The sequence below is a fragment of the Crotalus tigris genome, unplaced genomic scaffold (assembly GCF_016545835.1).
Source record: "Crotalus tigris isolate CLP2741 ecotype Arizona unplaced genomic scaffold, ASM1654583v1 scf7180000023687.2574627, whole genome shotgun sequence".
Taxonomy (NCBI): Eukaryota; Metazoa; Chordata; class Lepidosauria; order Squamata; family Viperidae; genus Crotalus; species Crotalus tigris.
In genome coordinates this window covers 2,017,135-2,039,834 of record NW_024100118.1, presented here as the reverse complement: position 1 = coordinate 2,039,834, position 22,700 = coordinate 2,017,135, and the positions used below count along the sequence as shown (strand labels likewise).

The window sequence follows — 22,700 nt, the reverse complement described above, 5'->3', positions numbered from 1 at the left end:
CCTTTCTTAATACCGTTTTCAGAGACTTGCTATAATCTGTTTTTTTAAAAAATATATCTGTACAGTAAAAGCATCTCTGCACATTTGGGAACCAACTCTGCAATTTCCGCTGGCCTGAGAATGGTTATGCCGACAGTTGGAGACTGAGGGGCATAGACACTCTTGCAAATGTTTGTAGAACCTGTCACTGGCTGTGTGGAAGTTGGCTTGAAAAACGCCTCTCGGTGTAGGAATTGGGTCAGAAAGGTACCCTCGGGACGGGGCAGGAGGCTGGTGCCGCTTGACTGACGGACGGACGGACGGGTGGGGGAACTCGTCCGGCCCTGGGAACGCTGGGCTCGCGGCGGCGGGCGGGGGGAATGTCCCCAACGTGGAGAGAGAGACTCCAGGTCTGTGAATAATCGCGCTCTGACTTGTTGGGGGGAATCAGCAGCGGCTGGTAACCATTCTGCTCGGAAAAGACGGAGGGAGCGAGGTCTGTCGAAAGGAGCATCTTGCTGGCTAAGCGGGTTGCGGGGTTGCAGGGCGAAGAGGGTGGCGAAGGCGCGCGAAGCGGACGAAAAATCCTCAGTCGTCCTGGGTGGTGCGGGCGATGGAGTCCAGTCCGCAATTTCCGTCTCTCCTCAGTAGTCTTCGTCTCTGGCAGCGGCGGAGGGCGGAGAGACAAGCGCACGGAACAGCCAGTTGTTTAAAATCCTTCTAGAACCGTTTCTAATTCCCCCTTGCGCCGGGGAAGGGAGAGCGGGAGGGGGAGGAGGAGCCGGAGGCTGGTGGGGGGAGGCAGCCAGCGGAGAGGAGGAGAGAGAGCAGCCTGTCCTGGTCTCTGCGTGTCAATCACAGGGCGGAGGTGTGTCCGAGCTCGCAGCGGGCCAATGGCGTGTGTGTGTGGCAGCGTCTCCATGGTGACTGGGCTGTTCCTGGGGAGGCTGTGATGGGTTGACAGGTGCGTGACAGTCGGAGCTCTCTGCAGGCATGTACGGCAAAGGCAAGAGCAACAGCAGCGTCCCGTCCGACAGCCAGGCCAGAGAGAAGTGAGTACAGCCCGCTGGACCGCACAGCCTGACTGGGCGGGGAGGTGGGCGCGCGTACGCCCCGCACAAAGTAACTTTACCGCTTATGAGAGAGGGGGCCTCACTCGAGACCGGGGAGCTTCACCCCGGCGCGGGAAAGAAGAGGAGATCGAAGAGGCGGAGGGGGGCAGTCTACAAGTCGGGGTGTAGAGGAGGGTACGCGCGACGCTTCCGAGCCTGGGGAAGAGAAGTGCGCCGGACCCGGTTCGGAGGCGGGGGAGTGGGTCTCGGACGCTCTTTCCCGCGTGGGCTGGGAGCAGGACAAGACGGGACGTGTCTACTGCGCTTTCCTTGTGCTGCAGATGGCGAGGAAAGTCTATAGCTGGGTCTGAGGGGAGAAAGTGATTCCGACAGACAGTGTGGTGCCTGGCTCCGCGCGAGGGCAGGGTCGGATTAGCGCGGAGGCTCAGGGTCCTCTCCCAGTGTTTTGGTTTTGTTTCTCCCTGCCTTCGCCTCCGTGGTTTATGGTGTCACTTTGGGGGAGGGGGAAGAAAATGGTGTTGGAGTAACTTTGGTAACAAAAGAGTCTGCCGTGTGCTCGTGTGAAGCTTCCGCTGGAGGGAAAGAAACAAAACCCTCAACTCCGCGATATTCAACTCTCTTCTCCCGCTCTCCCCACCCCCCACCGAAGATCCAGGGTCTTTTTCACTCCTTACCTTTTTGCACAGATCTGCAGCTCTTCCTTTGGGTCTGTAGGGATAGGTGCTGCATGCATTTCAAAAATACGAAGTAGTTTGTAGTTTCTATCTTTCAAGGGCCTGGTATACAGGAAGGGCTGTTGGTGAAATCGCGATTGTTGAGAGAAAATGTGAAATCGAACTGTAAAGTGAAAGAAGATTTTTTTTTTTTTTAATAAGCAGTTGGGCTGGGCTTGGAGCGGATTTGGAGATAATCCTGGGGTAGTAGACGTGTAGATGACAGTAGTGAATTGGAAGTCCTTTAGAATATTGATAAAGATCCATTCTCCATTTACAGAAAAGTACTTAATTTCAATGCAATAATTATTTCCTCAGTTACCAAAAAACCTGCATCAAAACTTTTTAACTAAGCATGAAATCTTATGGAAAACATGGAAAAAATAGATAATATTTGCTAATAATAATTTGCTATTTGCTATCATTTTTGACTGTTAACAAGAAAAAGTACAGCCAAATGATTGGATTAGAAAGTAGTGATAACACATTACTAGTAAGCAACTATAAAAGACTGTTTTTGAATATTGTTTGTGAATTAAAAAGTCCTGTTAAAGTTTCAGTTTTCACATTGTTGTCAGTTGTAGTTACAATTTTCATTTTCCTCACTGAAAATAGTAGAACACAGAACAGAGTTGATTATGAAAGATTTTTCTTTCTCTTTTTTCTTTTCTTTTTTTTTTTTTTTTTGCTTAGCATATGCCCAGCAGAATCAGAAATTATTTACTGCATATTTTCTTTTCTTCTGAACAGACTTTAGTAAAGTAATGTATTAGATGCAGGGTAAAGTGTTTTGAGTTACGGACATCTCTTCAGAAATGGTTTTGATATCTGTGACTTTTTAAAATGTCATTGTATGTAACTTTGGAACTTTTACACAACATGAAAATGAATGTGCAAAGTAAAATTGAGCAGTTTCTCTTTTAAACTGAATCTTCACCTAAAGATTTTCTCCCTTATAGCATTCTGAAAAGGATAGTTACTTCCTGATTCTAAAAACAAAGAGGTACGCCAAGTGATTTGTTTAATGTTTTATACTGGCACAGAAAGAATACAAAGATAGGGACTGAAAACTAAATTTGAAACAGAAATTAATGGATGTTTAAAATTTGAAACAGTGAATCACATAAAGCTAAATAAGTTTACAATACTGTATAAGTAATAAACTTGTATCTCTTGGGATAAAACTATGTAGCCGTACTCCTGATTGTTATGTGTTTTTGACAATTCATACATTTGTATTAACTCCAATGAAAGCCTGATTGAAAATAAATATAAAATTACCATTTTGGGTAAATCTTTGTATAGAACTTTTATTGTATTGGCATTCTATGTCTGAAATATTGTAGGACATAGTATATTGGATATGTTGAGCTATTATCAAGTAAAGAATACTCTTTGGTGTGAAGTTAAGGGAACTGCTAGATGGTGCTGTTTGATCTAAATACATTCTTCGCCCCATTATTTACAATTTGCTATACTGTCTTGTAGGGCTTTTTCTCCTGAATGTACACAATATTTTAAAATGATAAATCAGAAATACTCTGATATAAGCAACTTAGAATTGGAGGGCATGCTTGAGTCTGTCAAATTGAATAATATAAACAGTAAAGTACATTGTTATTAAATCATTTATATAATGCTATTGTTTTATCACATTTTTTCAATATGTCTGTAGCATAAAGTCTTTCCTACCCCCTCTTAGGGTTAAAGTTCTTTCTTCAGAATTTGTGGAGTTCAGAGGAAGGAAAATAATATAATTCTAATCTTTTTATAAATGCATGACCTGAGTATTTCCAATACTTTAGATATAATTAGGCTTTGAAAAATGTACATTCTGGTTAACATTTTTTTAAAAATGTTTAAAAAAATGTTAGAAAAAATGCTGTGACTTCATATTTCTGGAAAAAATTTTTTATGTAAGTAGGCACAGGCTATGTATAATGGTGGCAACTAGTCTTTTTAAGGATTAACGTCCATTTGTCTACAGAGGTTTAAGCAGATCCATTATTAAAAAGGGTTATTATAAAATTTTAAGCACGTTCATGAGAAATAAATCTCAGTTTTAATATATCTTGTGCATACATAATTATTTTTGGGATTCTAGCACGGCTGTTTAGATGCTAAAGAATTTATGTTAAAAAGTAATAGACATTTCCTTTATCAGTGCGAATACATTTTGGCTAGTCCAGCTTTGGTAAACTAATACATAATAGTAACAATTATATAGACAAGGACAGTTCTACAGTGTGAATCTGTGATCTAAGACTATATGCTCATATTGTAAACCTGTTGATGATGAAGACTTATCTGTTTATGGTTAAGATTGTATGTTTAAAGGCTAAATTAAAGATGCAGTCTTTAACTTATGTCTGATTTCTTGCTAAAATTCATACTAGCATTGTTCTGGCAACGTAATAGATTCAATGAAGTGTGTTGGAGAACACTAAATGGAGGAGTCATCTAACCTCAAGAGAGTAACCCAAAAAGATCCATAGAGTTTAAGTAACTCCTCTCCTCCTGGGAATACCTACAGAAGTTGTAAAATTAAGATAAAATTTTCACAAATGTCTATACTTCATTACAATAGTTGCAATGAACTTGCAACTATTATTTCAGAGAGCAGTCAGAAGAAATTTGATCTGCTGTATTCAAGGTTGGCTAAATGGGGGTCTATTAAATTGAGGGTTTGCTGTAATTTGTGTCTTTAACAAAAACTTAAGATTGCTGCCAAATTTCTATAAAAATGTTTTAAAAGATCTGTTTCATTTTAATAAATACTTAGATTAGGTTTTGTGTAGGAGGCCTGTGGAAAGGACTCTGACTGCTAATCAAATAAACGAAAATCCTGCCACAGGGAACATAGTTTAAGAAATGCAGAAGCATTGTGTCTGTATGCTCTATGCCAGCGTTTCTCAACGTTTCTGTGACGGCGACCCCTGTCACATGGACGCGCCGCGCATGCGCGGCGGCGCCCCCATGCGTGACGCGCATGCGCGGCGGCGCCCCCTGAGGGGGGAAAATGGCGGATCACGTTGTTTGGGGACTCCCGTAAAATGGTCGTTCGACCCCAAATGGGGTCGCGACCCATAGGTTGAGAACCGCTGCTCTATGCTCATGTGAGCTGTTTTTGTCTTTCTATTTCACCATGCTCAGATTAAGTAAATATGACTTCAATTAATCATTGGTCCTTATTCAAAGCCAGACATTTTCAGTACTAGGACTAAAACAAGCAAATTCAGGTTTGTAATTAATGTAAAAATACTTTCTTGTTTAGATTGTCATAACTATAATTCCCTGTTTTATAGAAACAGTAATTAAATCAAGGTTTATGAGGTAATTGTGGTCATTCTAAGGGACAATGACAGAGAAAGCACTTGCTTATTAGATATATTTCTCATCTTTGATTCAGGAGTTCAACATGATATACATAGTGTTCACTGCTCCTGGTTTTTTTCCATAACAACAGCCTTGTGAGCAGAGAGACACTGAGAGATCCAGAGACATCCAGTGGTCTTCTTTGGCTGAGGTTGGTCTAGAATAGGGGTTCCCAACCAGGGGAGCGAGACAACATTCCAGGGGGTGTGAAAACTTGGGTTTTCAAAATTACAGTGTATATGCATAATATGTTGCTGTTATTTCAAATTTTTGTAAGGGGTGCAAGAATATATCAGAAGCATTCTAGAGGTGTGGGGCATAGAAAAGATTGGGAGCTGCTGGTCTAGAACCTAAGTCCCAGTGTTCCTATCTTAAGTACTACATTACATGGCCTTTCTGAAGATAAACATAAACATCTCATGATCAGTTAGAGGTGCATAAAAATGCCACCGAGAATGACTTAACATTCAAGTGTCAGTTTTAACATTTTAGGATTCTGGAAACTTTATTTAGTTTAATTATGGTTCTAGCAGCTTTAATTTTGATTATTCTAAACAAAATATGCCAACTCTGAAAAGAAAAAGTAAATATATATTTAAAATATAAAATTAAGTCAGAAAATGCAAATACTATTTTTCTTTAAATTGTTAAGTGATGTATCATGAAATGAAGACAGTGTCTTGTGGAAGTACACCATTATGGGATTTAACTTTCATTTTCAAAATTCCATTGACTTGGAAATGCCTTTTCTTCCAATATAGAGGAAAACACTTTTCTAGCTGCTTAAAATAAGAAAAAAAAATATTACGGATAAAATGTGGGGGGCAACATATTTATTTGTATCACTAAACATTTATTTTGACATGGTGCAGACTTTAGTCAGAGAATTTAAAATAGGCAGCACATTACCTTGCCTGAGCAGGGAAGTTAAGCGGGATCAGATCTAGTTAGTACTTGGATACAAATGCAGGCTGAAAGCTACACTTAGTTGTAAAAATATCCAGAAACAGGAACAGTAAACTGGTTCTGAATTGCTGTCAAGAAAAGGGTATTAACATGTCAGGAAGTCTCTAGAACTTGAAAGCAACATTTCTTGCTATTGATAAGGATGAAGAACCATTATTTGTATTTAGCTTTAGTGACTTTTCTTTCTCTTTTAATGAATGTAGCATTAAGGATTTGATGCATTCTAAATGTTTTCGTTTGAGAACACAGAAAAGCTTGAAGGTTGTATGAGAAAGAACAAGATTCAGAGTGAAATAAGAAAGTAAGCTTATGTTCCTATGTTATTTAAATTGTACCAGAAATTCAGGTTTCTTCTAAATACCAAATCAAATGTTCAGTATTCTTAGTGAGATGAGGAATAAGCATTTGTAATGAAAGCCAGTTAAGACTATTTTGTCCTCTGTATATTTCTGAAAATATGTTTTACAGTTAATTCAATAGAACGTTATTGTATCTCTATTAAATACAAATATATTTTTACGAACAAGTTTAGGGAGCTTAATAGTTGAGGATGCAGTGTGCTCATATGAAAAATTCCAAAATTCATTCTCTGAAATGTTCTCTTTTTTCTTCCATAACTTTCTGATCTGTCTGTTCTGAAGGTGGATCATTTTTTTTAGAAGTGGTTCTTCTAGAACAGGAGATGATTCATTGTATTACAAACATGCCAGATGCCAAGAAAGGTCCAATTTAATCTGGGCACATCTTAATTTTTGCAAAACATGTTATTTTCCAAAACAGCTGTGAAAAAGGACAAGCTCTTTCCATAATGACCAGATTAACGTATTTTAGGAGATAATCAGAATATGTTTTGTCCAGAAATGTTCTATAATGGACCTCAAACTTTTGACCATAAGATGCTTAAAATATGTAACTGAATCATGTAGTCATGTATGTAATGGCTCCTTTTTGGACAGAATTTTTTTTTCTGAAAAACTAGTATTTGAAGATTTTTGTTTTGTAAACAATATACTAGTAGTTTATAAATAAATAAGGCAGCAGATGTAATTGATACTGTGTACTTTTCTAATGATAAATATGATACAGAAAGGTTAAAAGAACACACTTTTTCCATCACAGAAAAATAGAGTTGGAATATGTCCACCCCTGCTCAATGCAGGATCTGCTGGCGCATGGGTGTCAAACTTGCCGCATCAGGTGACATGTTCGTGACGTATCGTGACTTTTTTCACATTGCTGGAGCTGGGGTGGACGCGAGCTCCGTATGATGCAACCGGCCTGTAGGGCTGGCAGTTTGACACCCCTGTGCTAGAGCATCTCAGAATGTGATCATGTAGCCACTGTTTGAAGGTCTCTAGCAGTAGAGAAGTCATTCCTTTATGTGGCTGAATGCATATGGTGTTGGCTGAAGCTCATGTAGCATGAAGTTTCTTCTGACATTGCCCTAGGTTCTGATTCTGTCAATTATATAACTGTAAAGACTATATCACTTTCTGTATTTGAACAAGCATTTAATTCTAGAAGTTCTAGAAGATTATTTAGGAATTTAAGTTTTAACCCTACTTCAAGTGTTTACTCATTTTTAAATTAAGTACAATTATTGTATAGCATGATACGTGTCTTGAATAGTTAAAGCCTTGGTTTCATTCTTATTTAATGAGCATTTGTCCTATTTTTGTAATTTAACACAAAAGGAATTGGGGAAGATGTATAATTCACTAACAAACAAGGTAGTAACTGCATTCATGCGTCATTCTAAGTCAGGGATTGGCAACTTTTCTTTAACACGAATAACTTGCTCAGCTGAACTGTGCAGGATGCATTCTGATAATAGAATAGTTTTTGTTTTTTCCTCAGAATTTTTTTTTTTTTTTTGGCCCATTAAGGATGGAAATGGGAGCAGGACTTTTCTGGGAAGCAAATTGTTTGGCAGTTTCTAGGAACTGAACTTTTCATAATAGAAGAAAGTTTGGCATGGTCCAGCAGGGAACAGAATTTCGGGAGTTCTCCCAACTATTCCATGTGAACGTTGCACATCCCTATAAAACCACAAAATAAATTGAATTTTTTCATATGGGAAATTTAATGTATAAAATCTTGGAATACTGAATTGTATTAACAATTATATTAACTCCTTTACATTTATTAATAGGTTTCCCTCAGACCAATTTTGGTGTAGAAGGCTTGCAGTGCAGGACACTGCTCTGATCACATTCCATTATGGCAGACTTGTAAACACCTTTAATACTAAGAAAATTGGTGACTGCCTGTTCTATGATTTTAGTCCTATATATATCAGGTTCAAAACTTGTATTTCTCTCTTTTTTTTCTTAATGGATTGAGAGTTGCTTGTTTCTCATGATGAAAACTGGTTGACATCTGTGCAGTTGTAACTAATTTGCTGTGAGGCCCCTGACTTCTGACTATGTCACATATTATGAATCTGTACACAAAATTGGGAATTAAAAGGCTGTTGGGATTAGATTATATTAATGTGAAATACTTTTCTTGGAACTGTTATTTAATTATGTTATTATTTAATTAGAATCAAATATGAGCACCTAGAAAGGCTGGCACAGGCTATGCGTGAGTTGGGGAGAGGCACAGTGCAGGTGAAAAAATATTGGTAGATGGATGGCATAGCATGGGTTGAGCACAGGAAGGCCAGGGGAATTTAACAGAGTGACTTACCCATTGATTTTGCTTGTAGTAAACCAGGAGGGAAGATTACAAATTGCAATAATGTGATTGTGAGATATGGCAACTATTGTACATATGAGCTGGTTGCCAAATTATGATCTTGTGAAGATCGGAATGACCGGAACTTTGAGGAACAGTCATAAGTACCAGTCATTCAGCACCATCAGAATTTCAGTTACTGAACAAGAGGTCACTAGATGAGAACTATCTGTATACTTTACAGATAGTCCTGGACTTTTGACCAGTCTCCTTGCAACTATTCAATGGACCTCCACAGAACTACTTAAAACCCCAGATTCGAAGTTATGATGCCCCCCATGGTCACATGAGTGTATTTTGCACACTCAGCAACTGGCCCACATTTAGAGCTGTTTGAAGCATCCCATGATCATGTGAATACAATTTACAATGGCTTTCTTTCGCCAGAAGCCAGAGTTTACTTCTGGTAAAATACACCTTTTGCAGACAATGGATTTGCTTAATGACCATGGCATTCATTTTACAACCACCACATTGCTTTAAGACCGCTGCAGAAAACGTAGTAAAACCAGGTGCTGTCATGTGGCGACCCTCTTAATGACATGCACAATTTATTACTGTAATTCTGGCTTAGTCTTGGTGCTAAATTGAGGATTACATGTAATGTTAATGGAATTCCAGCCTTACAATTAGTGATGTAGTTTCTGTATTCCTGTAATTAACTACAAATACTACAGTCATAAAAATGAATATATTAGTTTTCCCAAGTCAAATATATTCATATCTTTGAATGAGGGGTCCTTGGTGCTCTCTGAGCTTGCTTGTTTTCATGCAGATGTTTCATTACCCTAACTAGGTAACATCATCAGTGTTAGTAAGGAGTAATGTTTGCTGTTGGTTTATTGGTGTCTTGCCTGTCTGTGTGGCTGGGGGCGGTCTTAGGGATTTTTGGTTGGGCTGTTTGCTAATGTCTCTTTGGCAGTTTCTTGATTGGGGTATTGCTTACTTGATTGTTGGTCTGAAGTTGACCTTGGAGTTAATCTATGCTGATCTGAGTGCTGATTTCTGGTGGAGAGATGGTGGAGTTTTTTTTCTCTTTTGGGGTGGTTGATTGTCTTTTTTGCATAGTCTGTAGATGTTGTTAATGTCTATGTGTCTATTGATGGCTGATTTGTCAGAGTGCCAGGTTTCTAGAAATTCCCTGGCATTTTTTGGATTTGGCCTGGTCTAGGATTGTCACATTTTCCCAATTGAAACTATGGTTAAATCTATGTATATGTTGTGAAATTAAAGAATTTTTGTCATGCCTTTTGACTGCCAGCTGGTGTTCATAGATGCATTCTGCCTGTTTATCCTACATAGTGATTGTTGCAGTTCTTACATTGTATGTTGTAGATGACTCCTGTTTTTTCATCTGGGGTTGCTAGGTCTTTTGGTTTGTTTAGGATATTTTGAAGGGCTTTAGTTGGCTTGTGTGCTACACGAATTCCATGTGGTTATAGTAGTCTATTTGCGGTTTCTGAGATACTCTTGATGTATGGCACTGTAATTCTTTTTAGACTTTGTTTGTGCTGTGTTGGGTTGAATGGTCAGGGACTTTTTGATGAAGTTGCATTTGGTATTCATTTTGTTGGAATGTGTTGTATAGATCAGAGGTCCCCAACCTTTTGGGCACTAGGGACTGGTTCTGTAAAGAGAGGTTTTTCCGCAGACTGGAGTGTGCGTGGTTTTGTGTGCTGCCTGCATCTCACGGATGGGGCTTTGCTTGTTTGTGCGGCCCGGTTGCTGGCATGCCATGGCCTGGTACTGGATTGGGGATTTGGGACCCCTGCTGTGGATGCTCCATTTCCTTTTTCTGCTGTTCTGGGTTGCTCAGTGTGTTTGGACTTGTTTAAATAAAGTCCTTATACAGCTTCTCTTGTGGGAGGTTGGGTTGTTGTTTTAGTAGTGGAGCTCCTGGTTAGTATGGGTGGTTTTTCTGTAGACTTGTGTTTCTAGTTTACATATCTTAGAAATACGTATTTTAAAAATATATTTAAACTAAATAGTTGATGCCAATCATGACAATGAAAACAAAGCACAATTTTTCTATTTTGCATTTTTAAATGTTCTGTCATATCATCTGTAGCGTGAGCCACAATTTGTGTATTTATTCCAAGTAGCATAGTCATTCAGATTTTGTTTGCAATCCATATGTCATTTTGACCAGTTCAAGAAAATTCATACCACTATGAATTGCAAGTTCTCTATTCTTTGCTTGTCCCAAAGGTGCTTTTTCAAGAGGCAACTGGACTTTTCTTGTTTTTCATTAAAGACGTTTGGCTTTTTATCCAAGAAGCTTCTTTAGCTCTGACTGGATAGTGGGGAATGGAAATTTATATTCCTTGCAGACAGCTAATCATTTGCATTCTTTTAGGTAGTCATTGGAGGTTTTTCTGTGTCCACAGGGTCACCTGAGTAGTGCAAATGTGTATGGAGACTTCTTGGAACTGGTAAAAAGACTGTGTTGTGGAGCTGTACTTTGTGCAGGATGTTTTCTGCCCTGTGTCCCTTCACTGTTGAACATAGATGCAGGCTGTTGAGAATGAGTCTGTGTGGTATGCATCTCAAACTGAAGCACAAATAGTTTATGTAGTCTGTAGTTTTTCTGGAAATACGTTTATACTCCCGCACCATTCGAAGGGTGTTCATCCCAAAGTGCATACTAAATGTCAATGGAGATTCTTGGTCATCCAGGTCATGGTTGTTCCAAAGGTGCTTTTTCCAAGTGCAAGGTGCAGTTCCAAGAAGGCTCCATATCCTTTTGCACTACTCAGGTGACCCTGAGGACACAGACAAACCTCCAAGTGGCCTCAACAACTCTCTAAAAGAATGCAAATAACCAGCTGTCTACAAGGAGTATAAATCCTTCCATTCCCACCATCCAGTCAGAGCTGAAGAAGCTTCTTGGATAAGAAGTGAAACATCTTCAAAGAAAAACAAGAAAGTTCAGTTGCCTCTTGAAAAAGCAGCTTTGGGACAACCATGACCTGGAAGACTGAGAATCTCCACTGATATATTCTTTGCTTGCTATGCTCATTATACTTTATGCAGCATGTCAGTAATTTTTCCCTTAAGATTACATTCATTGTGACAAGGAGAACACCATTAAATTTTCTGAGTTGGTTTCAGCTTAAGTCACAAACTAACCACAACTCAGGTTCATAGGGGAATGTGTAGATAATTACTAAAGCCTTCTTTAAATTTTAGTAAAATAATCTTAGCAGTAATGATTTTTTATAAAACCTTTTGTGTAAAAGCATTTGTATTTACAAGAATATGGAATACTGAAATGTAGTTATATGAATGGAATAAAAAAATAAAAAAATGATCTTAAATGTATCCTACATATGTTTGTGTGTCAGTTTTTAAGAAGTACTTAAAACCCATTGCTAACAATTACATTCTGCTTATTCAAAGTCCAACTTTCATTTCCATAGAGTATCGCACGGAATACTATGTGCACAATTTTGATCTTTGTACTATGTACGCATAATATTTGAATATCTTTTCCAAGATTTCCTTCATGGCTGCTCTACTAAATGCTAGTCTGTAGCATATTTCTTGACTACTTGTTCCTTTATAGTTGATGACTGATCTTAAAAGGCAGAAGCTACCCATAACTTAATATCTTCCTTGCCAATTCTGTGACTAGTTGTTCTACCTATTGTTATTAGTTTGGTTTTCCCTATATTTAATTTTAATCTCACTTTTTCACTGTGTTCTTTGCTTTAGGGCTAATGTTTTACATTTTCACTATCAGGAAATCTTCAACATGGTACAGGTTATTGAAGTTTCTTTCTCCAGTTTTGTGGCAATTGTTAAATGAACTCCTGAATCATTAAGCAAAAATGCCACAGTTGTTAAGCAAACCCACGGTTTGCTGTGAGCTGGTTTTCGGTCAAACCCATTATAAAATGTAGTCACGTGACCCAGGTCCACTTTAAATGGTCATAAATATTGCCAAGAATCTGAAGTACAGTCATGGGGCCATGGCGGGGGCCTGATCATCAGAACTTTGAATCTGGGTCATACATAGCCCCCCCAGATGGTACTTATGTTCGTCTGTTGGAACGTCAGTCGATAAGCAAACAGTCATAAGTCTAGGAGTACCTGTAATAAAATTAACTAAATTGCATAGTGGGGCAAAAAATTCTGAAAACTTTTTTTAATTAGGTTATTGTGAATAAGTGATACACTTTGCTTTCCATTTTAAATATTTTCAAGGCAATATTTTTATAATTCATTTGACTAGGGTCTCTCTCCTAGAATTTTCTGTACTAGAAAATTTATATGTATATTGTTTTCATAATTTATAAACAACATACACATTGTTTGCTGCTCCTATAGAATGCGTTTCGTTTAGATAATATTTTTTTATTTAGGTGAGATATGTTCATGACTGAAGCTCCATATTAATGTACTAGTATATTTGTAAACATGACTATATTTTGGAAGAAAAATATATAAAAATTGTCTTGGATTGTTTGCGAAAATCATAATGAAAAATTATATTTTTATAAGAGGATGTAATTAAGCATTGAACCATATTTTAATGCAAAGGGGGAAAACGGCTTCTCGAGTACTGAAGTAGATATAACACAAGATTCTTTAATGCCATGCTACAGTTATATACAGTCAGTGTTAAATAAAATAGTTATTGTACAAAATGATTGCTAAGTTACTGTAGTTAGCATAGTCAGTTATAAGCTATTTCTCCATCACGTTGTCCCAAACTGAAATTTTAAGTTACCAACCCTAAATGTCAGCAATAGCCAAATCAACCTCCAGAAATATTAAGCCTGAATAACCAATGGTTGAATGTGGGAACCAGACTATATTGAAGGCTGGAGCAACAGGAAGTTTCTAAGTCTGGAGAGAAAAATGTAAAGGTTAGCATATACAGAGCAGCCTGCAAAAAGAGAGAATGACTATTGAAAGTTATGGATGGGTGATTGTGGACAGTGGTGAAGATTAAAGGAAAAGCCCAAGAGCTGGTGGTGACCAGAAGGATAAGGGGCAAGGCAAGACATGGTTGCTTAGACTAGAAGTGGCAACTTAATATTGTCAAATTTTCCTACATAATCTGGGAGGCACGTAAAACCTTATGTCACAGGTACTTAAAAAAAGAGGATTTCTCATTAGATTCCCTATTCTAATCCTATTCTGATAACGCTAGTGCTAACCTTAAAAATGTATTCTGTAACTCTTCTTTTATTGATTGTTATTAACAGTCTAGGGAGAATTTGATGGAGAACTTAATGAGCCCAACAATCCAGCTATTATTATTTAGAGATCCAGACCCAATAAAATAATTTGTCTCTTTCTCTACCATCTTTGTGAAGATTTTTTAAAAAGAAAATATATATTTGTATGGTTGTGTGTACATATGCACAGAGGTAGCAAACAAACAAGTTGTAATTTGCTGTTAGAAATGTTGGAACCTGCCAAAAACACTTCAGTCTGGCTTTAGAAATTCCAAATTCCTTCGTATCATTTAATGTGGAAAAGCAAACTTTCAGAATATAAACAGGAAGAGTAGTATAATGCTAATAGTAATGTTTCTCCATAACCAGCAATGGAATATCTTATTCAGCAGTGATCAAAAATACTTACCGTACATTGTTTTCTGGTTTTACTTGATTCCTGGGTGTCTTTTTTCAATATTTTTTTTAAAAACATCATCAAAATAAAATAAAAATAATTACTTTTTTTCTTATGGATTGGAATATTTGCAGTTTTTTAATTTAAAAAGAAAAGAATGAAATAGCTTAAATTTGCATCCTTATATACATAAATTATACAAACTACACAGTATCTTTCGAAGCAAAACACATATCTAACATAGTTTTTTAAAAATGTTACATGAGACTTCTTTTGGAAACGGTTGCCTTGGATTCTATATAATTGGGGTGAAACTTTATTGACAAGCTTGAAAAAATGACGGCATTTCTGATCCAGCCTAAGATTGTGTTGATTTTTATTAGCTGTGGAAGAGATAATAGGCAAGTAAGAGAGGAATTGAGGAAAATAGCTTCATAACTGTCATACATTGAGAGAATACAAAGCCCTCTTACATTATGCTAATTGGAGGAGTTACTCTGGCATACTACATTTGGACTCAGTTAAGATGCAAAGAAGAAAGGGTCATAGGTGAACTTCTCTCCCATAGCTAATTGCATCCCATTTGGGAGTTCTTCCTCATGGCTGAAAAAACTAGTTCTTGATATACTTAGTTTAATATAGTATTATGAAGCTGGTTTTCTGTGTCATTAGAAGATTAACCATAAATACGGCTAATATGGAAGACTCAAAATCCATACCATTAATTATTTGTACAAATTGAAATTTTATAATGGGATGTGTATTTTGGTGGTTACTCTTGGAATCTTAAATATATGTTGGTGCTTGAGCTATCAATTAATGTTCTCCCTTTTCTAATTTTATTTCTTCTATATAGTGTCTGTCTCCCTCAACTTTTAATCTGGAAAAATGTATATAAATGAATTAATTTCAGTGTAGTAACGTAATTTAATCAGAATAGGAAAAGAATTGTAATATAGAGTAGAACAGGGTTTATACTCTCCTGTAAAATATTCACTATCTCTGTCCCTTTAGGGAATAATTGGTCCTGCTTACTGAAGTCTCATTAAATTTCTAGCAACAGGTCACAGGAATAAATATATTACAGGCCCTGCTGAAGGATGTCAGCTCTCTGTGCCTGCTTAGATTTTGCCAATAAACTTCCACCAACATAGGGTGTTCTTGGAGTTACAGTATATAAATCCCAAATTGAAGAAGTATGCTGAAATAAGCAGAATTCCAATAAATAAACTTTATTTGTGGGCAATTATACATAATAAGTTCTTAAATGACGGAATGCAATTCCCTACATGAGAGTGTATTTTTAAATTAAATTAATTTGAAAAATTAAATTAAAAATATTTAATAGTGAACTTTTAAAATATTTGCATAACTATTTTACAAAATGTTTACATGTATTAAAATACGTAGTGAGAAAAAAGTTAATAAATTTTTGTGATTTGTTTTGATGAAAGTATAATGCATTTTATGGATTGGGGTTTAGTGGGATTTAAATGGATGAATAACATTGGTTTATATAGAATACAACCTGTACCTGATGATCATATGATAAACTACTATTGGATATTAGCAATGCAAGAGCAAGACCATAACTGGATTTGCTACTAGTACGGCATACATGGTTCTGCATATTCTTGCTTTTTTTTAGATATATATAGACATAAATTTTGCACTTATTTCTTTGTACATATTTTATGTACTTCCAGGTAGTTCTTGAATTACCACTATTCTATTATCAATCTTTTGAAGTTATACCAGGGCTGAAAAAGCTGATCCTCACACATTCTATTTAGTATAATTGTATAATTAAACCACTATTTTATTTCATATACAGATTATTAACACTGTATAATATATTTATAACATTTCTTACCTAACACAAATGGTAGGTCACATTGATTTATTTATTACTTTATGTTGACTTGGTATTGAAAAGTTTGAGAATTCCTGATGCCATATTGCAGTGATTTTCTTAAATTTAATTGTGAGATTTTAGTAGTGCCTTGCTTGCTAGTGTTGATACGCCTGGAATGAAATTGACAACTACAGAGGCTGTCATTATAAGCTCCTACACTTGATCCCTAAATTGCTGTTTATAGTTCGATTTTCTAGCAGATCTTCCAAGAGAGTACAGTATTACATTACATTTGTTATTATGAAAATTTCTTTTCCTGTATATTTCAATTTGGAATTAACAACAACAACAAAAAAAAACCAGGAATATAAAATTGGCTTGGCTTAGGTTTCTTGTCTTTACATAGAACAAAATGGGATTATTTTCTAGGCCAGGGGTGTCAAAACTGCCGGCCCACAGGCCGGTTTCATCATACTGAAGCCACGCCCACCACATTGCCGGCAATGCAAAAAGAGTCTCAATACGTTGCGACATGTCATGTGACCTGGCGAGTTTGACACCCGTGCTCTAGGCCAGAGCGTTTCAACCTTTTCACCAATTGTACCACTTTTAGGATATGGTAATATTCGAGTACCACCTAGCAAGGTGTCAAAAACTTGACCAAAAAAAAAAAACTGCTCAAAGTTGCAATTGCACTGAAATGACTTATGACTATTTTTCACACTTATGATCATTGCAGCATGCCCAGGGTCATGTGATTTATATTTGGATGCTTGGCAACTGATTCATATTTATGATGGTCACAGTGTCCCAGGATCATGTGTTCCCCTTTTGCAATCTTTTGACAAGCAAAGTCAATGGCAGGGCTGCTGGTGGCCAAGTGCTAAGGTGCGACTTCCCTCCCTCCCTCTCTCCTTCCCTGCCTCCCTCTTTCTCATGCCCACCTCCTTTTGAAAGAAGAATTTGAACCCCCCCATATTTTCTCTCTTCCATATATTCATCAAACAAGGAAAAGCCTCCAGAGACAGAAAAGACAAACTGCTGAGTGAGCTAGCCTAAAAAGGCACATTTCTCTTTAAGAATTAGCTACTGGCTAGAAAGGAAATTTAAGGAGCGCAGCCAGCCCTTAAGGAAGAAAAAAAATGTAGTAAATATTGGCTGCTGGCTAAGGCAGCCTGCCCAAATAGCTCCATTCATAAGTAAAGGAATGCTACAAACGAATACTGCCCAAAATGGAATGAAGGGTCTGCATTTTGAACTTGTGATACACAAGGTATGAATTTAGGGTCTTGAGATCAAGCATCACCCTCCAACCCCCCGAGGCTTTCGGAACCATGAAGAGGATGGAGTAGAACCCCTGTCCTCATTGATCCGGTGGTACCTGCTCTATGGCCTCTATGTTTAGGAGATACTGAATGGCCTCCTTCATGAGACCTTGCTTTACGGGATTTCGCGATAGGGGGCAGGCGATGAAATGCCGAGGAGGGGAGGTCAAGAACTCCAGAGACAGACTGTCTCTGATGGTGGTGAGAACCCAGGTGTCCGTGGTGGTGTCTTCCCATTTGTGGAAGTAATATGTCAATCTGCTGCCAATAGGAGGGGCCCGCTCCAAGTCATTTTGACTTACAGAAGGGACGACCTCCCCTGCCATGAAAAGGCCGCTTGGCCTGAAATTGTGGTTTTGACCTGTCTCTGTAGCCGGACCTGTCCGAGGAACGGTCTGGCCCCGCTTGAAAGGGCCGAGAACCGCTCCCTGAGGCCAGGTCTGAGCCTGTCCAAAACGACGGGTGGTGATTATATGGAGTAAAACGTCTTCCCGTCCTTTTGGAGAGGTGAGAGAGAACTCTCTTCTCTCTATTTTCAATCAGGTAAGGAGTGAGGGCCTCACCAAAGAGGCTACCACTCTGGTACGGTGCAGCAGCCACCCTCCATTTGTGTCTGGTGTCGGACTGCCAATTCTTAAGCCAGAACAACTGATGTGCAGCAATGTTGGATGCTATGGCTTGGGCCGAAAACCTGGCCAATTGCAGGGACACGTCTGCCATGTATTCTAGTGCAGCTCTCAACTTTGTGACATCGTAGTGCACCCTTACCTCGTCTGGGGAGATTCTAGATTGGAGTTCACGAAGCCACATTAATGAAATTCTGGCGAAGAAGGAGTTTGATGTTAAGGCTCTTATTGCCCATGCCAAGGCCTGGTGCGTTCTGTGGAAGGAAACCTCAGATTTCTTGTCCTCAGCCTTCAGAGCCTCTGACATATCCCCTGGAATCTTGGGAGTCTGACAATATGGGAGAAAGAGACTCGTCTACTTCCGGGACCTCCAGCACATCATTGAGGGAAGAGACCGTGTCCAAGAGTTTACGGTCTATTCCTCCAAGGGCCAAAAAGGTATCAGGGGATCCCCACTGATCCTGAATGGATTTCAAAAACATGGGAGGGCAAGGGATCTGTTGGTTTTTTGTAACCAGTTCTGAGAACAGTGGGACAGAACTCTGACCAGAGTCCTGATCGGCTGTTTGGGGTTTCACCGGTTCAATCTTTCTGGTGACGCAGGCCTTGCGCAAGAGGGAAGAAAAGGAATTAGGGTTAAACACACCGACTAGGGGAGTGGCTTCCATGTGAGCGTCCTCATCATCTGACCACAGGCCCTCTTTTAGGGCCTGTTCAGAATATTCCGATACCTCGTTCCCCCCAGATTGTGGTGGTGAGGCCGGATCTGGGAGCTCATAAACTCTGGGATATGTAGTCCCCGTAGATGTAGTGGGGTTTGACTGTCCTGGAATCAGAAGGGCCCTCACAAAAGAGGCCATGGCCTGAGCCACCTCCTGCGAAATCATGGCCTGGAGCTGGACAGTGAATGAAGGCTGTTCAGGTGGTCGGAGGCCCGCCGCCGTTGGAGTGAAAGACGCCGACAGGATCTGAGGAGGACCCACCACAGAAAACCCGCCCGAGGTTCCACATGCTACTGAGGGTGGAGCGAGGTCTGTGGCTGGAATTGGATCTTGGACCTGCATCCTCAGATCCTGATCAAAGAGAGACAGATGGTCCTGACTGTATCCAAGTAAGGGACCCTATTCAAGGGTCTGCTCGGGGGACCAAGCCCGTGCAAAGGGAGAGGGAAATGGGCCCTCTGATGTAGATGCTAGGGAAGGGGAAATGGAGACAGGTTGGACCTCCGCTGCCTGTTGTTGGGCCTTGGAGAATTGTCATTCCAACACCCTATGTCTGCTATCTGCCTGTTTCTTGGCTGCCTTAGAGACCAGTTTGGTCTTGGCCTTGACCTTAGCGGTCGCATCTTGGTTGGGTGACTTGCGTTTCATATTTCCACTGGAAGTGGAAGCCTGTGGAACGGTGTTATCCGCCATGTTGAGCAAGAAACAGGGGTTTTCCAGTAGATCCCTGGAGCTGTCCTGGTCTGCAGGAGAGGAGGCTATGGCCCAGCTAGGTGGTACAGGCCTACATGAGGGTCTGTGAAGTCCGGCCCACCGTTAAGCATGGAGTCATACTGCGCGATATAAGCTGCGCGTCACCCAGGGAACTGTCCTCTCCCCTTTCAGTCGTTCAGACCCCTGGTTGTGGGTACTGAGAACAATTGAGTTAATATTGTAATTTATGCCAATTATTATTGACTATTATTATTATTAAAATTAATAATTATTTTTTTTAATGGGAGACCCTCGTGTCTCACTTAGTGGTGGCTAGGACAGCAACTTCCAGTCCAGTAGATGCAGACAGCAGAATAGGCAATGCAAGAAACAACCCAATCTATTGTCACTGGATGTTGCAATCCAGCAGGCAGGAATGTGAGGTGCTTAACACTGTATATTTTTAGAAGAGAAAGTAATAATGAATATAATATAAGATATTATAATATAACATGCTGTAATATAAAATAATGAAGACAAAGTGATAACGAATATAATATAATATAAAATATTATAGTATAATATAATATAAAATAATGAAGCTGCACGCTGTAGATGTTAATTAGAAAGAAATACCGGAGGATTGATTCAAAGAATTTTCCCTTGCCAGCCACGTGGTTGCCTAAGATGGCGGCCGCCAGGAGAGGGAGAAGAAAAGCCTGTGAAGACGTAACCGGCAAAGCAAGCAAAGATATTCTTAAAAGACCACGATCGCACGGAGAAGCTCAAACAAACAAGTAAATGAACCCAGGGAAAGTAATTATGGAGCTTCCCTGTGCAAGGGGAAACCTGAAGGCGAGTTTGCCGAATTCAAGAGAAAAGAGGCTGGGAAGCTGTGACATAGGGGGGAGGGGGCGATCATAGCGACGATCTGCTGGCTATCAGCAGGAGGCTAGAAAGGCATGCTGAATCAGTCTGAGGCTAGAAAGGCATGGTGAAATCAGGAAAGCTAGAAGGCTTGCCTGGGAAGGAAATTGATGTTGAAAATGGAAACACTCCCCCCCAAAAGGAACGAAGAATCCACGAATGGATAATTACTACCTGTCCTTCTAAGCTATAATCAGGAGCCAAATTTCCACGTCTCTTCAGGGCTGAGACCAAAAGAAACTGGGGCATGGTTAGACCCTGCAGGGGCGTGGCAACTTTGATTGATTGGTCTAAATGGGCTAGAGGACTTCTAAAACCCATTCATGGATTCTACATTCCTCTTCATGCTGGAGAAAGGCACATTCCCCTTTAAGAATTAGCTACTGGCTAGAAAGGAAATTTAAGGAGTGCAGCCGGCACTTAAGGAAGAAAAAAAATGTAGTAAGTATTGGCTGCCGGCTAAGGCAGCCTCTCCAAATGGCTCCATTCATAAGTAAAGGAATGCTACAGGCAACATCCATTCAGGAGAAAAATACTTCAAAATTCCTTGCAGCAAAACTTACAGCTAACAATAGCAGAGCAATAGAAGCTAACACGAGACATCAGCCATCAGCCAAATAGAAATTGCCAAACACTCCTTAAGAACACAAAGCCCACATTGCACAAATCCCAGAACTTCAAAGTCACAAAAGCACATAAGAATCCTTCCACTCTCCATCTCCCTCCCTCCCTCCTCCGTGCCTCACCTCCAGCCATTACTGCCTTTTTCATTCCTCTTGGACGGCAACCCCTCCCCCACTGCATTTCTTGCCTGTTTGTGCTGCCAGTACAGGTGGCTGCCACAGCAGTTGTAGATCGGCTCATGGCTGGCCTGCTTGATCTCCTCCTCCTCCTCCTCCTTTCCCTTTGGTGCAGCTAGAGCTGACTCCACCTCCCCGCAAGGCTGCTGCTGCTTTTTTCTCTTTCCCTCTCCCGCCCAAACTACCTCCTTTTATAGCCTCTCCTGTCTCCGCTCCTCTCCTCCTCCTTTCTCATGGGGGAGGATGAGCCAGAAGTGAGCCTGGGGCCTTTGCCTCACCCCAGCCACTCTGCAGCTCCAGAGGACTCTCTCACAGTAAATCCTTGCCTGCGTTGGCTCTTTCCCTCCCCCCATTACACTTGGCTAGGCAGGGCTGTGTACCACCTGCCACTTGTTAATGTACCACAAGTGGTACGCATACCACCGGTCGAAAAGCCCTGCTCTAGGCAGAAGTGGACATTAGTAGAGGCTGAGAAAAGAGAGGGAAGGCACTGGGAAAATTGGGGCCAGAAAGGCAAGTCAGTGTGATAGTCCAAGCTAAACCATCAGTTATGGTTGACGAAGTGGGGTGGAGTAGGATAGGGCAGGTACCAGGCTGAAATATTGATGATATTAATAATAGCCAAATGGAAGGAAAAGTGCTGAGGGGGGGCAGGGCTGGGTAAATGCTGTGAAACAGATAAAAGGGACAACATGAACTAATCCTGCCATATCTTGATTTTATTTCACCCCAAACCTGGAACCAGCACACTGGCTCAGTCTTCAGTTCACTTTGGCAGACGTCACCGAATGTAATGGTTTGTTTTGATTCAAAGTAAAACTTTTTCCCAACTTTGTTCTCAACTCTATTTCTGATACTGAAAATAAAATATACAAAAAGAATATGACTTTATAAAACCTAACATCAGAGATTTTATTTGGAATCTTTTAAATAGTCTGATAAAATATTTTTAAAAATGCAGGAAAAAACATTATGTACAATATATTTGCTTTCTAAAACACATTCTAATATTTGTGATAATTCTGCAGATTATTTGCTAAAATGCTATATATTGCTATATTTTACTTTGTTTATTTGGATAATTGCAAACTTTAAGGTTAAACAAGATAACACATGATCAAAATTATCTGAGTAAAATGCTAATCCATGATTGGAATTGATACAGAATTAGTGTTGCTATTAGTTGATAAATTAAAAAAAAAAACAGTTCTACAAACATGTCTTTTCTGTTTTAGAGGGTGTTGTGCTTTTCCAACAAGTTCATGTGAGATCTAGCAACCACATTTCGAAAAGTCTGAAGTGCAAAACAGGCTTTGATTCAATA

At 39.5% G+C, this 22,700-nt stretch overlaps 1 protein-coding gene across 4 annotated transcripts in view; it reads left to right on the top strand.

The window, feature by feature from the left end:
• Positions 1-866: 866 nt before the first annotated feature.
• The window catches only part of SSBP2 (single stranded DNA binding protein 2), a 164,152-nt gene continuing 142,318 nt past the window's right edge, over positions 867-22,700 (top strand). For 2 of the 4 annotated variants that reach the window (XM_039320772.1, XM_039320770.1), the window contains exon 1: positions 875-1,031. In XM_039320772.1, the coding sequence (XP_039176706.1) occupies positions 973-1,031 (59 nt within the window). In that variant the 5' untranslated portion in view covers positions 875-972. Of the gene's footprint in view, positions 1,032-22,700 lie in introns of all 4 variants that reach the window. The other 2 variants (XM_039320771.1, XM_039320769.1) reach the window with 2 other exon arrangements.